The 16,012-nt window shown below is 33.8% G+C and overlaps 1 protein-coding gene across 4 annotated transcripts in view; it reads left to right on the forward strand.

Annotated features, from left to right (window-relative positions):
* KCNH7 (potassium voltage-gated channel subfamily H member 7) overlaps positions 1 to 16,012 on the forward strand; it is a 483,013-nt gene that overhangs the window by 399,051 nt on the left and 67,950 nt on the right. For all 4 annotated transcript variants that reach the window (XM_082691246.1, XM_082691247.1, XM_082691248.1 and 1 more), the window contains one exon: positions 10,429 to 10,854. In XM_082691246.1, coding sequence (XP_082547372.1) covers positions 10,429 to 10,854 — 426 coding nt within the window. The remainder of the gene's footprint in view (positions 1 to 10,428; positions 10,855 to 16,012) is intronic.

Raw genomic sequence — 16,012 nt, forward strand, 5'->3', positions numbered from 1 at the left:
CCCAGCTGGCCACTGCCGTGGAAGTTCAGAGTATATGGTTTTAGAAGAAACTGCAATTTTTAATATACATGTGTTTGCAGTCATTTATGAATATTATAAATGTTTAAGATATTACGTAACCTATTTATCTCATATTCTGAGTCACATATTTTGAGAAGCAGATTTTTTGTGTTATTAACATAAAATTTTTTTGTATTAAAAATTTTTTGTACGTAGCATACTACATACAAAACAAAACACTAAACCTAGCATTTATCTGTACCCACATGACTCCGATTTTTACAAAATTGTACTATCTTCTGATTCAGCCCAACACACACACACACAAGCATACATGTGCACATGTGCATAAATGATACAATGTCTACTTTAACCTAAACCTTGGACAATTATTTAAATATGGACTGCTGCAGTGATTCTACTACCTCATTTTAATATTTTATTTATTTAAAAAACTTCCTCTGTGACAGATTTCATTTATTGTGTGAATCTTTTCATCTTTTAATTTAAATATTTGAGTAATTATCCATCAGGCTGCTTGTATTAATGAAAATTACTCAGATTTTGCTGGACTTCTTAAATCATCTGCTGAAAAGCCAGGGGGATTTAAATATTTTCTGATGCTGTATGATCTGTCTGATTCATTTTATTACTGACTGCTTTTCCTGATAGATAAAAATATGGCTAGCCTATTAGTTAACTGCAAGTCCCAAGTAAAGGATAAATAACAGATGAGCAGTCTCTACCAACACCTCAGCATGGCGTTTAACAGCTGCCAAAAGTACTGTATAATCTTTTGGAAAGCTTAATCGTTCCCTATTGCACTTTTCAAAAGAGAAAAGTAGTTATTAATCCTGGTGTTCACACAAAATTTTCGCAGTAGATCTTCATTGAATAAATAGTGCTGTTTCGTATAAAGATTTGGGTTTTATATAACACTTAACTGTTATAGGTTAAACAAATAGCAATGTGTTAGCAAGAAGAAAAACTGGATTTGGTGAAGAAAACCATATTTTAGTCTGTGTTAAACTGTACATTTAATTGGTGGTTTGAGGAAAGAGAAAATAGAAGTGTCTTTCTGGAGACCATGGAGTTCCCCTTTTTAATATAGTGAGGGTTTTTTTTTTCCTTCTTTTTTCTTTGACTCTTAAAAGAAAACCCTTATAATAGTTCAATTAATCGTGTTTTATCTTTCTAAAGTATGCTATTTCTCAAATGTGTGGGAGAAGTTGGCTCTCCTAAGGAAACGTAATGGATTGTGTAGCAGCCTTTCTCTGTTTTAATCATTGGCACCTTAGAATCCTATTCACATTTTTAAAATAAATATTTGCCTGTCTAATATTTCATTTCCAGCATAATGGCTCTAAAGCACTTTCAAGATTAATATTAACTTACTTATGTCTTATAATTTATACATTTATCCTATTTCCAAAGAAGTATAAAGTGACATTATAAAAGATACATGCATTTAGACCATTGAAATGGAAATAGAACAATTAAAACAAGGTGAAGGGAAATAGAAATAATTGTCCTGAAATTTTAAACTCATAGTTTTATGTAAGAAGACAAAAGGAGATACAATTAATGGAATAATTCTTATTTTTTTAAAATAAAAAAGAAATGAAACCTTTTGATTCCTTAAGAGAGATATTATTTCCTAGAAATGGATTATAAAAGGAGTACATAAGGCAAATATTTACGAAAATGATGTTAACCAACATAAATGTTGCATTTAGTCATAGTCTTATGGAGAAAAAATAAAAAAGCATGCATATGTCAATTCAGAATGAAAACCTGAACTTTGAATATGAAATGTTAATAAAAGTATTGCAACAAGAGGTCTAACCTAATAAGTCTCTGAGAAGTGACTGTATTTTAATCTAACTTAATGAGCAATGCAGCCAAGTATACTCAGAGGAATAAGCATTTGCAGACTTAGCTTATTCAACTATCTTCTTGTAACATGATTTGTCTGAGCCACCAATTTGACGGGACTTTAAAGGCAAACATGTCAAGGCCAGCAAAGTCAGCATTGTTGTTTAGTCTGTGTGGCTGAATGAAGACCAACATAATATGAATGAGATGTGCAGAGAGCAAATTAAATGTTCTATTGTAGAAACAGTAATCCAAGCTTACCCAACAAGGAGCTCTGATAGGAGTGAGCCCTTGATGCATGTAGATCCAGTTCTTTTTTTCCATCGAGAAATTACATTCTCAGTTGATCTTGGGCCTTTCTGGCTGAAATTCTAAACGTATTGGTTTTTATAGTGAAAAAACATAAACATGTTATAAAAATTATAAATACTCTATGCCCATCTCCCAGTTGTAGTAAAAGTCAGCGTACAACTAATGTTGCTGCAAATAACTCGACTTCCTCTCCACCTTCCATTCTCTCACTCTGGATTACAACACCCCCCATTAACCTGCAGCTTTGCTTTCCGCAGTTTCAGTTAGCGATGGTCAACCATGGTTTGAAAGCAGGTGATCATCTGTCTATCATCAAAAGATCAATGATAACCTAATTACATCACCTGTGTCGTTCACCTCACTTCATCTCATCACACAGACATTATATTATATCATGTATTATAAGAAGAAGGGTCAGTACATTACAATAAGATATTTTGAGAGAGAGAGATTCAACATTCACATAACTTTTATTACAGCATGTCGTTATAGTGGTTCTTTTTAGTGTTACTCTTGTTCATCTCTTAACTGTGCCTGATTTGTCAGTTCAACTTCATCATAGGTGTGTATATATAGGAAAAAATATAATATATATTGGATTCAGTATCATTTGTAGTTTCAGGCATCCAGCAGAGGTCTGGAATTCATGTTCTTATAGTTACCCCAAAAGCTATAGCATTTTGTCCATAAATATTTCATGGTGCACCCCCTAAGAAGTAAATACTATTTAAATAAACCATAATAGCATCAAGCCTAAAACAATTGTCAATAACTCCTGTGATAGCTTGTCTCCAAGACGGCCCCAATTTATCCCTTTCCTTCCACACATATGCTATTTTTCTATGAAAAAGTAAAGACTTATATCTCCATTTTCTTGAATCTAGGCTAGACTGTGACTGCTTTGGTCAATAGAATATGGAAAAAATGATCCCGTACTATTCCCAGTCCTTGACTTTAGGACTAGATGTTTCTGCTTCTCCCTTGGGAATACTGAATCTCCACATGGACATTTTACTACCCTGCTGAAGAGACCATATAGAAAAGTGCCACAAAAAGGGACTGTATAGAGAAACTATATATAGTTTTTATAGAAACTGTATCTCTGTATGTATAAATAAATACATCTCTCTCTGGATATACATACATCTACATATACACACATATGTACACACAGTCTTTATATTATATATCTCTCTATATAACCCTGTATATGCAGTTTCTTTAAAAACTACATATATAACAAGTCTCTCTATACATAGATAGATATAGATACGTGTCTTTAGATTATATTTATCTAGAGTCTAGATGTTATATATATTATCTGTGACTCTAGATAATATAAATATAGATATATAAATATATATTTATAAACATAAATATATTTTGTATTTATTATATAATATAAATATAAATATATTTACATTTATTATATTAATATATTATATAAATATATATAATAACATAATATAAACACATTTTATATTTATATTAAATATAAATATATATTAAATACAAATATATAATTATATTATATATCATACAATTATAATATATTATAATTATATATAATACACAATTATAATATATAATTGTATATTATATTATTGCATGTAATAATTATTATAATTAATACTAATTATATAATTGTATATAATATACAATTATATTATAATTGTATAATATATAATATATAAATATATAGATATATATTAAATATTTAATATAAATATATAGGCATATATTAAATATTTAATATATAATATATGTGTATATACTATAATTATATATAAATTTTATATATTTATATAAATATATTTTATATGTATATATTTACATATACATATAATTATATATGTGTATATATTTATATATGTATATATAAATATAATTATATTTATATAATTATATTAATCTATTATATAAATAAATATATACATATACATATACATAAATGTATATATATTTATATTATATATATTATCTAGAGTCACAGATGAAAACAAAACAAAACAGCCAGATCCAGAGATATTAAATTACCAGAAAAATTGTATCTGAATTTTAAACCCAGTTCCTTACATTTAAAATCTAGGGTTCCTTCCCTTAGTCTATAAATGGGTGAAACTTCATAGATTTGTATTACCATGAATGGCTCTAATAAAACTCATTATTGAAACCACAAAGAAATAAATGTTTCCTTATTCCTCATTCTTATCTTGAATTGCATTTAGTTCCCAAATATACCCTTCTTTTCAGTCTCTGCCACCTCCCCTTAATACAGGCATTTCTGATCTCTTCATTTATCTATCTTTCTTAGTACCAAAGTCCTAATTTATCTCTAAGCCTCTGATCCTACTTCCTCTGGGTTCTCTTGCTTTCCATTGCCAGAAGCATTTATCTAAAACTTAATTTGGTTACCTTGTCTTCTCTGTCTGGTAACCTTTAATAATTCTTAAACCAATATTCACAGAAAAGAATATTCTCAAAGGGCCATAAACTCTCCCAGAAAATCTTAAAAACTGTGTATGTTGGTGAAAACTCCAAATAATCTTCTGACTCAGTAAGATAATCACTTAATAATAGAGTGCTACCTGACTTCACTGCCTATGACCACATTTGAGGATTTTTTTTTATTATGTTATGTTAGTCACCATACAGTACATCATTAGTTTTTCAAGTAGTGTTCCATGATTCATTGTTTGTGTATAACACCCAGAGCTCCCTGTAATCCGTGCCCTTTTTAATACCTATCACGGCTCACCCATCCCCCCAACCCCCTCTAAATCCTCACTTTGTTTTCTGGAGTCCATAGTTTCTCCATAGTTTCTCCCACTCCAATTTCTTTGTCTCCCACTCCAATTTCTCCTCCTTCATTTGCCCCTTCCTTCTCCTCATGTCCTCCATGCTATTCCTTAAGTTTGACAAATAAGTGAAACCATATGATAATCGACTTTCTCTGCTTGACTTATTTCACTTAGCATAATCTCCTCTAGTCCCATCCATGTTATGCATGTTGATGTTGATCCTTTCTGATTGCTGAGTAATATTCCATTGTATATATGGACCACATCTTCTTTATCCATTCATCTGCTGAAGGGCATCTCAGCTCTTTCCATAATTTAGCTATTGTGGACATTGCTGCTATGAACACTGGGATGCATGTGGCCCTTCTTTTCACTACATCTGTATCTTTGGGGTAAATACCCAGTAGTGCAATTGCAGGGTCATAGGGTAGCTCTAATTTAATTTTTTGAGGAACCTGCACACTGTTTTCCAAAGTGGCTGCACCAACTTGCATTCCCACCAACAGTGTAAGAGAGTTCCCCTTTCTCCACAACTTCTCCAACATTTGTAATTTCTTGCCTTGTCAGGTTTTGCTATTTTAACTGGTGTAAGATGGTATTTCAACATAGTTTTGACTTGAATTTCCCTGATGGCTAATGATGATGAAAATGTTTTCATGTGTCTGTTAGCCATTTTAAAATCATCTTTGGAGAATGGTCTGTTTATGTTGTTTGCCAATTTTTTGAATTGATTATTTGTTTTTTGGGGTGTTGAGTTTGAGAAGTTCTTTATAGATCATGGATATCAGCCCTTTCTCTGTAGTATGATTTGCAAATATCTTCTCCCATTCTGAGGGTTGAGTCTCTGTTTTGTCGACTGTTTCCTTTGCTGTGAAGAAGCTTTTTATCTTGATGAAGTCCCAAAAGTTCATTTTCGCTTTTGTTTCCTTTGCCTTTGGAGACATATCTTGAAAGAAGTTACTGCGGCTGATGTTGAAGAGGTTACTGCCTATGTTCTCCTCTAGTATTTTGATGGATTCCTGTCTCACATTGAGGTCTTTCATTCATTTTGAGTTTATCTTTGTGTACGGTGTAAAAGATTGGTCGAGTTGCATTCTTCTGTATATAGCTATCCAATTTTCCCAGCATCATTTATTGAAGAGACTATCTTTTCTCCATTGGAAATTTTTTCCTGCTTTGTTGAAAATTAGTTGACCATACAGTGGAGAGTTCGTATCTGGGTTCTCTACTCTGTTCCACTGGTCTATATGTCTGTTTTTGTGCCAGTACTGTGTTGTCTTGGTGATCACAGTGTTGTAATATAGCTTGTAACATAGCGTGATGCCCCCAGGTTTGTTTTTCTTTTTCAACATCCTCTTGGCAATTCAGGGTCTTTTCTGGTTCCACACGAATTTTAGGATCATTTGTTCCAGCACTTTGAAAAATGCTGTGGGTATTTTGATTGGGATGGCAATTAAATAATAGGTTTCTCTGGGCAGCATAGACATTTTAACAATGAGCATGGAATATTTTTCCATCATTTTGTGTCTTCTTCAATTTCTTTCATAAGTTTTGTGTAGTTCCTAGAGTATAGACCCTTTATTTCATTGGCTAGGTTTATTCCAAGTTATCTTGTGATTTTTCATGCTATTGTAAATGCTCTAATTTCTTTCTACAGTTACATTGTTAATATATAAGAAAGTAATTTATATCTGTGCACTGATTTTGTATCCTACCACATAACTAAATTGCTGTATGAGTTCTAGTAATTTGGGAATGGAGTATTTTGGGAAGAGAGAGAGTTTGACATCTTTGCCAATTTTTATACATTTTATTTCTTTTTGTGGTCTGATTGCTGTTGCAAGAACTTCTAGTACTATGTTGAACAATAGTGGCGAGAATTGGCATCCTTGTTGTAGTCCTGATCTCAATGGAAAATCTTTTAGATTTTCCTCACTGAGAATGAGATTTACTGTGAGTTTTCCATAGCTGGATTTTATGAAGTTGAGGAATGTTCTCTCTATTCCTATACTCTAAAGAGTTTTAATCAGGAAAGGATGCTGTATTTTGTCAAATGCTTCTTCTATATCAATTGAGAGAATCATGTGGTTCTTGTCTCTTCTCTATTGATGTGTTCTATTACACTGATTGATTTGTGAATGTTGGACCACCCTTGCATCACAAGGATAAAGCCCACCTGGTCATGTTGCATAATCCTTTTATGGTACTGTTGGATTCTAATAGCTAGCATCTTGTTGAGAATTTTGGCACCCATATTCATTAGGGATATTGGTCTGAAATTCTCCTTTTTAATGGGGTCTTTGCTTGGTTTGGGGATCAAGATAATGCTAGCCTCATAGAAAGACTGTGGAATTTTTATTCTATTTCTTTCTTTCTTTCTTTCTTTTCTTTTTTTTTTTTTTTTTTTTTTTTGAAACAGCTTCAGGAGATAGGCATTATTTCTCCGTTGAATGTTTGGTAGAATTCCCCAGGGAATCCCTCAGACCTTGGACTCTTGTTTCCTGGGAGGTTTTTGATTACTGCTTCAATCTTGTTACTGGTTATTGGTCTATTCAGGTTGTCAAATGAGACCTCGTGGTGCTAAAGTATGCTGTATAAATAAAAGTTTTCAAATCATTGGCTAGTAAAATTCATGAAAGAATTGAATGATAAAACACAGGCATACCCATGCAGAAGTCAAACTTGTATCATCTAATTTGGTATCAATTACTGCAAATGCATTTTTGTCCATCAGCAGGATAAGACAGCTTGTAATTCCTCAACACACAAGACATTATTTCATACCTTTGTTCTGTTTCCTCTGCCTTAATAGTCTTCCTTTTCCAGTTTCCTCATCCCCCAGCTACAGTCTTATCTTCTCTCCTCTCAATGTCTCACTTCAAGGGACATCTTTCCCTGAAAAGTCTCTATGGAGACCACCCCCTTCATCAGCTCCATCACCAACCCAGAAATGGGTGGACCTCAGTAGAGCTTGCATTCACCTGCATGTTTCTTTCTCCCAGTAGGCCATAAACTGCAATGTCAGGGACAGTGTCTTCCCAATTTTTCAGTCTCCAGCAGTCCTCTGTTAAAGGAATGCTTGCATATGTGTGATGGAAAGGGTTCCATCCACAGTTTTCACTTCTCAGGGGATGCTCCGTGGTGCTGAATGCATTCTAATTTAGACTTCTGCTTAAACAAGCATTCAAATTGCCCTCTGTGGGAGGTTGGTATCAGAAGCATGTCACTTAAGCAGGGAGCAAACTCAAATACATATCCCTCTCATTAAGAATGACTTTTTGGTTGTTGCTGTTCTCGTTGGATAATTACATACCCATTTTTTCTGAGAGAAATTTGTGAATTTAGGGATTTGGAAATATCTCAGTAGGTTAAAATTTTTAGCCAAGTTTTGTCAGAGTGCATAAAAGAATCTACTGAGAGAAAAAACTGGAAAGATAACATGAGTTCAGGTTTTAGATGACTTTGAGAGGCAAAATAAGGTTTTGGATTTTATTTTGTACACTCTGAATCTCCCCTGTTTTTTTGCTTTGTTTTGTTTTGTTCTGTTTGTTTTTGTTTTTGCCTTTTTTTTTTTTTTTAGAAAGGGACATTACATAGTAACACCTTAAGAGATGAAGAGATGATCCTACAAAATATTATGGGCTACTTTTCTGTACTGAGCCTAAGATTGGAGTTTTAACAGTCTGCAATTATCAACAGTCTGCAGTAATCAACTCACGGATTTTCCAAACATTATTCTTCTTTACAATTAGAGATAGAGATTGAGGTCTTGGATTCTAAAGATTTTCAATATTTCAGAAACAATGAAATCACTTTATTTTCCAGATTTCTTTTTTACTAATAATTCCTGTCCTTTCTCATAGTAGCTTAAAATAAAGCTCTGTTTCCTGTTCAAATTTACTCTGGACTGAGAAAAAATGGTTAGGTTCCGTATTATTATGATTTTTTAAATTTAAGTTAAATCGGTTTAGCTGTTATCTTAAAACACCTTTGTCTATTTTAACTGAACTCTTCTGTTATATTTAAAAATCTGTTGTATCTCATTTGTGGTTGTTATTAAACTTCTCAAGTTCTTTTTAAGATAACAATAGTAACTCATTATATGTGAAAACAATGTATGAGATATGACAATGAAAGTAAGATTTAAAATTGAAATTTGCCTATGCTATTGTTATAATCAAGTTAAAACCTACAGGGATAAAATTACCAAGAACAGAGAAATAATACTCTTTGACGAACTAACAGGGATTGTCTGAGGTTCTTGCTGAAAAGCTGATAATATTTAGGAGAATATTTAGGAGCTGATAATATTTAGGAGAATCTAGCCTAAGAAAATTTATTTAGTGAATTTAACTCCAAAATAGAGACAATGCATATATGTGGGATATTCATAATACAAGAGTGTCACCCACTGCTTCCTTAAAACATGACTCTATGTGCTACTTGTGGAGCCATCAAAACTTTTTAATTTTTGTACACTTCTATATTAGGACTAATTACATTTTGGGGGTCATGAAATAACATTTTTGCTTCTACCTTTGTTATTGAAACTTAGTCTAAAGTTACCAACTCATGAACTTTTCTACTGGGCTGTGATTCAGGTTTAGTTCTCATTTTTTTCAGATAAACTAAGATTTTACAAGATGAACTACTTTAGTCTACCCAATGTCTTATCATGTAGAATAAATCCCAGAGCTTACGTGCCCACTGGTGCTAATAATCTTACAACATTTCTAGATCAATATTCTAAACATTTCCTTGTACCATTGTCTCTTTGTAATTCTCTAAATGTGATGGAGGAGTTTGAGTGCAAGTACATTTGTCCCAGAATAGAAAATATTCTCTCAATCTTTTAGGAAAAAGACTCTTTTGTGTTTATTTTAGACTTATGTGCCTTTTTTTCTAATTTTAAAAACAGATTGCAGGTGAGAAAATTATAATTAGAGATTTGAATGAGTTGCATTTAATTTATCAAGGTTTAATTATAAATTAAACATATATAAATTAAATATGAGCATGGATCCAAGTAGGCTTCTTCTGTTCATTACAGACAATCCTTTCTGAGATTTGAAAACTGAATTACTCATATATCAGAATGGTTTTATGATTTTCTAAAAACAGCCATGTATTTTTATTTCTGAGTAGTGTATGTTCCAAAGAACCAGTAACCACTCCTTGCTATTTCGGTGACAATACTCATTACTTTTCAGTGAAAATAATATTTATCAAGAAAAAAGACTGGAATTTTCTGGGGTCAAATATACTGCAGAATAGAGGTTTATGTGGGGTCCTTTAAATGTATGCCATTTTCATACATACATACAGGATTGCCTGTATCCTGCCTAACAGATTTTGATGCATAATTACCTTACCTTTTTATAGGTCAGGAGATCAAATAATGACATTTTTATGTAGTGTGCTATTTTCTTTTTTTGCTCAGGTTCTCTCTTTAGGAGCGGATGTCCTACCAGAATATAAACTGCAGAGCCCACGCATCAACAAGTTTACAATATTGCACTACAGCCCTTTCAAAGCTGTCTGGGATTGGCTTATTCTTCTCTTGGTCATATACACTGCTATATTCACGCCCTACTCTGCAGCCTTTCTCCTCAATGACAGAGAAGAACAGAAAAGACGAGAATGTGGCTACTCTTGCAGCCCTTTGAATGTGGTGGACTTGATTGTGGATATTATGTTCATCATAGATATTCTCATAAACTTCAGAACAACGTATGTAAATCAGAATGAAGAAGTGGTAAGTGATCCGGCCAAAATAGCAATACACTACTTCAAAGGCTGGTTCCTGATCGACATGGTTGCAGCAATTCCATTTGACTTGCTGATTTTTGGATCTGGTTCTGATGAGGTAAGTTACTTCAGAATCTTATTTTCTGAAAGATTGCTATTACAAAAGTGAATCTATTTCAACTGAAAAAAAAAAAAAATCCCACAAGTGGTTGCTTTACAAACTTCCCGTATCTCAGAGATGAACTTCATCTTATTGGAAATGCTATAAAATGAAATGACATAATTTTGCCACTGCAAACACTTCACAATTCTCTCTGTTTTTGTTAAGAGATACTAAAGACTATCTTTCAACCAAGAAAGCAAATTTTTGGGAAAATTTTCATAACACGTAACACATTTCCAGGCTATAAAATCTCCCATGTTAACTTCACGGATATAAAACTGTCCAAGTTGATGATGTCTCTTTCTTTTTTGACTCATAATTGTGGTTTGAGACAGCAGGAACTTATTTCATGTTCAAATAATGTGGAAGAAGCATCTTCTAAAATGTCTTGTTCAAAACTCTTTCTCTTGGGGCACCTGGGTAGCTCAGTGGGTTAAGCCCCTGCCTTCAGCTCAGGTCATGATCTCAGGGTCCTGGGATCGAGCCCCACATTGGGCTCTCTGCTGAGCAGGGAGCCTGTTTCCCCATCTTTCTCTGCCTGCCTCTCTGCCTACTTGTGATCTCTGTCTGTCAAATAAATAAATAAAATCTTAAAAAAAAAATCTTTCTCTTAAATAATATCTATATTGGAAAATAATTCTTGTGTTCCCAGTATCTTATGAAGTTGGAAACTTCAAGGAAATATGACAAGTATATGTACAGAGCATTTTCTGGTTAAAGTGCATAACTTTAACCAGATTCTTAAGGGGTTCTTTGATCCAAAAGCAGTTAAGTTCTCCAACAGCCCCCTCCATTTAATTGCCACGAATTCTTATTGAAAATAATCTTCCTGGATTCTGTAATTGAATGACTTACAGAAGATGTGAAAGTAGTTCTAAGGGAGTAGCTTGAGAAAGATAACCTCAATGTGTTTAATTTTAAAAATTCAGGGTGCTTTTCTACCTGAGAACCCCATCTTTGCTTTTTGTTCAAGAGGAGGTCAAATATCAAATGCCTCCTGCAGATGTTTGCTCCCTGACCATAAGAGAATCCTCCACCACCAAGAGGAACAATTGGTTTGGAAATGAATTATCTCCTGTAGATCATGCCTGTTGAACTCTGGGCAGTTAAGAACAGGGCAGTGAAGGGGCACCTAGGTGGCTCAGTTGGTGAAACATCAGCCTCTTGGTTTCAGTTTTGGTTGGGATCTCAGAGTCCTAAGGTGGAGCCCTGTGTCAGGCTCCATGGAGCGTGCTTTAGAGAATCTCTCCCTCTCCCTCTCCCTCTGTCACTCTCCAGCTCATTTTCTTTATCTTTTTCTTTCTTTCCAATAAATAAGTAAAATCTTAAAAAAAAAAAAAGTCAATATGTTCTTCCTGGATTCTACAAACCTTACACAAAGCCTCAAGCCTGACTCTCCTCATCTGTAAAGATAATAATATTAATAATAATAATATTACTTCCCCACTTACATTGTTTTATTTATTTATTTTTAATTTGAGACTCTAATGAGATAATACACGCAAAACTCTTAGAAAAATAATGAGAAAAAGTTAGTTGTTGTTAAACCAGTTGACCATTTCATGTTAGATATTCCTAACTTCGGTTGTTACTTAAAAAGCAAGAAAACGAGACACTTCTTGATACTTACTTTTATGAGTTTCTTAAAATGGGTGATCCATGTACGTACATTAAATAAGTTCTTACTGGGACGCCTGGGTGGCTCAGTTGGTTAAGCAACTGCCTTTGGCTCAGGTCATGATTCCAGGGTCCTGGGATCGAGTCCCACATCGGGCTCCTTGCTCGGCAGGGAGCCTGCTTCTCCCTCTTCACTCGCTCTCTCTCCCTCTGTCTCTGACAAATAAATAAAATCTTTAAAAATAAATAAATAAATAAATAAATAAGTTCTTACTGATAAAAAATAGAGTAAAATCTCATGCTTTCAAATTTTAAAATATGTACACCAAATTAAATTTCAACATGTGGAAATAAAAGAATGAGTCAAAAAATAAATAGGTTAAATAGGATTGTTAGGGGAAGTTAATTTACTGATGAGATTTCATCAATAACAATCAAATCAGTATTTGAGTATGCTGATTAAAACCATTAAGGTAGAATTTTTAGGATTCAACTTTTGATTAGTTTACTTCCAGTTACTATATCACTTGAAAATAATAAAATTAAAATATCTGATTTAGATAATCACTATCTCAGACTGGACTTCAAGAGCTGAAACAAAAATTAATTGTGATTCACATTAGTATAGGAGGAAATAGTTTCTGGGAAAAATGGTGTCTAGACTATTTTTTCCATGTAGCATCGAGAAAAAGGTGAAGTTTGCCTCAAAGAAAGCAATACAACTTCTCTAATCCCATGTGCTTTCATGGGTTCTCTGATGGTCCCAAACCTACTCTTCGTTCTTTTAAGATGTGATATGCTATCGGAGGAGTTCTGACTTTGGACTTGGACCTGGGTCTGACTCTCCTCTTTGCCACTTACTTGTTATATTTTGGCAAGATATTTAACTTGTTAAGATTTCATTTGTTTTTCTGTAAAATGGTGAAAGGTAATTTATGATTTTAAAAAATAAAGCAGCACATATGAAAGACTAACTCAGTACCAGGTAGGTAGTAAGTGCTTGCTAAAGGTTACTCTTCTCTTTCCCATCCCTTTGGATTAAAGTCTATTTCTTAATGAAGTCTTCCCTTAAACTCACATGTTACCATAGTAATCCATAAATATCTAAGTAATTCAGGTATTGAACAAATACTTATTGAGTGTCTATGATCTTACAGTAGTTATTTGATTAGCTAGTTGCAGTTAGGAATCCTGAAGAAATGGGAGACAGAAAGGAAATATGTTGAGGACAGTTATTAGGTTGCAAAGCAAAGGAGCATAGGGCATATTTTAGAGGGAGGTATGTAGGCATCAAGGATAGCAAGGGAAGGCATGGGTCTGGAAGGCGGTTAAGGGTGTCAACTATTGGGGTGAGTTGGCTATGAGAGGTAACAACAAGACCAATGATTTATTGGACTACTTTATACATTTTTCAAGAGTAACAATGAAGATACTTCTTTTATATGCAAACTATATTATGTAACTATAATCGGCCTTTTAAAATATATATATTTATTTGAGATAGAGAGCAAGTGAGGTGGGAAGCAGAGGGAGAGGAAGAAAGAGAGCCCTCAAGAAGACTCTCTGCAAAGCACAGAGGCCAATCAGGGGCTCAATCCCAGGACCCCAAGATCATGATCTGAGCCGAAACCAAGAGTCAGATGCTTAACTGAGTATCTGAGCTCAGTTGACTGAGCAACACAGGCACCCCTACAATCAAGCTTTTAGTTAAGTTTTTCAATACATAGTGATAGTTCAGAATGATACTTTTCCAAAAGTGTATAATGTCTTGTAGTAAAAGTATTAAAAATATTTAGCTTCCATTTTTGTTTCTGGGAAAAAAAGAAGAAAAATGCTTCTAGAAAAAAAAAGAGATCTTATATTCAAAGGAACTAATTGGGAAGTTTTATCACATGAATATGAAAAAAAAGAAAACTTTTTGGGATATTTGAACCAAAACTAAATGGCAAATCCTAAAATCATTAAGCTAGAGGTTACTCTAACACATTATCCAGTGCAATGTTTTTCAGACTGGGGTATCATAAAGGTGTCTGAAAGAGTTGGCCTGAGTTCAGAGGCCCTCAAGAGTTGACATCAGGACAGATTGATAAGACTCAGAGCCATCCACCTCCACTGTAAAGGATTAGCTTGATTGTATCTACTACACCAACTGGAGTTTCATGTAATTTTTTTTTCTTTTACAAATTTTAATGAGAATTGACTTAACTCATTTTGCCATTTCCAGAAAGTGCTATGGTAACCTTTACTCAAGTAGGTTCATTCATTCTGTAAGCATTTATTAAGAACCAACTACTGCCAACATGCTAGACCCTGCATTTACAGAAAGAATAAGACAAGGACCCCACTGTCTGGGAGATTACAGTCTACAATGAGAACAGCCGATGAGCAGAGAGTACTATCTGATAAATGCTTTAATAGTGCCATGTACAGGGGGACATGTGAACATGGAAGGGGGGGTTCCTGAAAACCAGTGGACATCTTTCAGGTAAAAGGGGTGGGGAAGTCATGCCAATTGGATGGGAAGCCCATTAGAAGCATGGAGCTATGAGGTGTTGGTTCCCAGTCCTATCAGACCCAATATTACAAATATTTTATAAAGCCCCTTTTATTATTGTTAAATAAAAATCACAAATAGAGGGGCACCTGGGTGGCTCAGTAGGTCAAGCCTCTACCTTTGGCTCAAGTCATGCTCTCAGGGTCTTGGGATCGAGCCCTGCATTGGGCTCTCTGCTCAACAGGGAGCCTACTTCGCCCTCTCTCTCTGCCTGCCTCTCTGCCTACTTGTGATCTCTCTCTCTCTGTGTCTAACAAATACATTTTTTTTAAAAAGGTCACAAATAATATAGCCTTTTATTTTCATTTTAACATAAGGGTTGAATATATAGGTTTATATAGGTATATATGTTTATGTATATATAGGTTTATATAGGTATATATGTGTATGCATACACATGTACAGGTAAATATGTATATCTATGCATATATTAACATATACACACACCTAGAAATCTCGTGACTGTGATAACAACAAACATGGTCTGACATAGGCATGCTATATATACATAGTATACAATACCACAGGACTTGCTGTCACTGAAGATATAATTTTCTAGAACAGTAAACAATTCCTACTGAAGGTCCAAACTAAACAAGTTAATTATCTCTCAGTTTTCAAGGTAGCTAAATTCCTGGATATTTTAATGAATATTAAAATGTGCAAAAGTTAACATCTGTTTAGATGTAAAACCCAGCATTGAAGCTCAAAAAAAAGTTTAGGTATTGCCAATATGAATGACTGTGAGACACTGAAAAGTTATATAGGACACAGATAATTTTTCTGCTGTTGGAGACTACTCTAGGCATTATAGGACTACTTACCTCACTGTACTGGGAAGTAAGGAAAAATTCAGGAAGTGGTGTCAAATACTACAAAGTATAAAGACATAAAGTGGGATGAAGGCCAGAAATAAATCACTAAGTGTGTCAGTTCACTATG

This window comes from Mustela nivalis, assembly GCF_964662115.1.
Source record: "Mustela nivalis genome assembly, chromosome: 11".
NCBI classification, from domain to species: Eukaryota; Metazoa; Chordata; class Mammalia; order Carnivora; family Mustelidae; genus Mustela; species Mustela nivalis.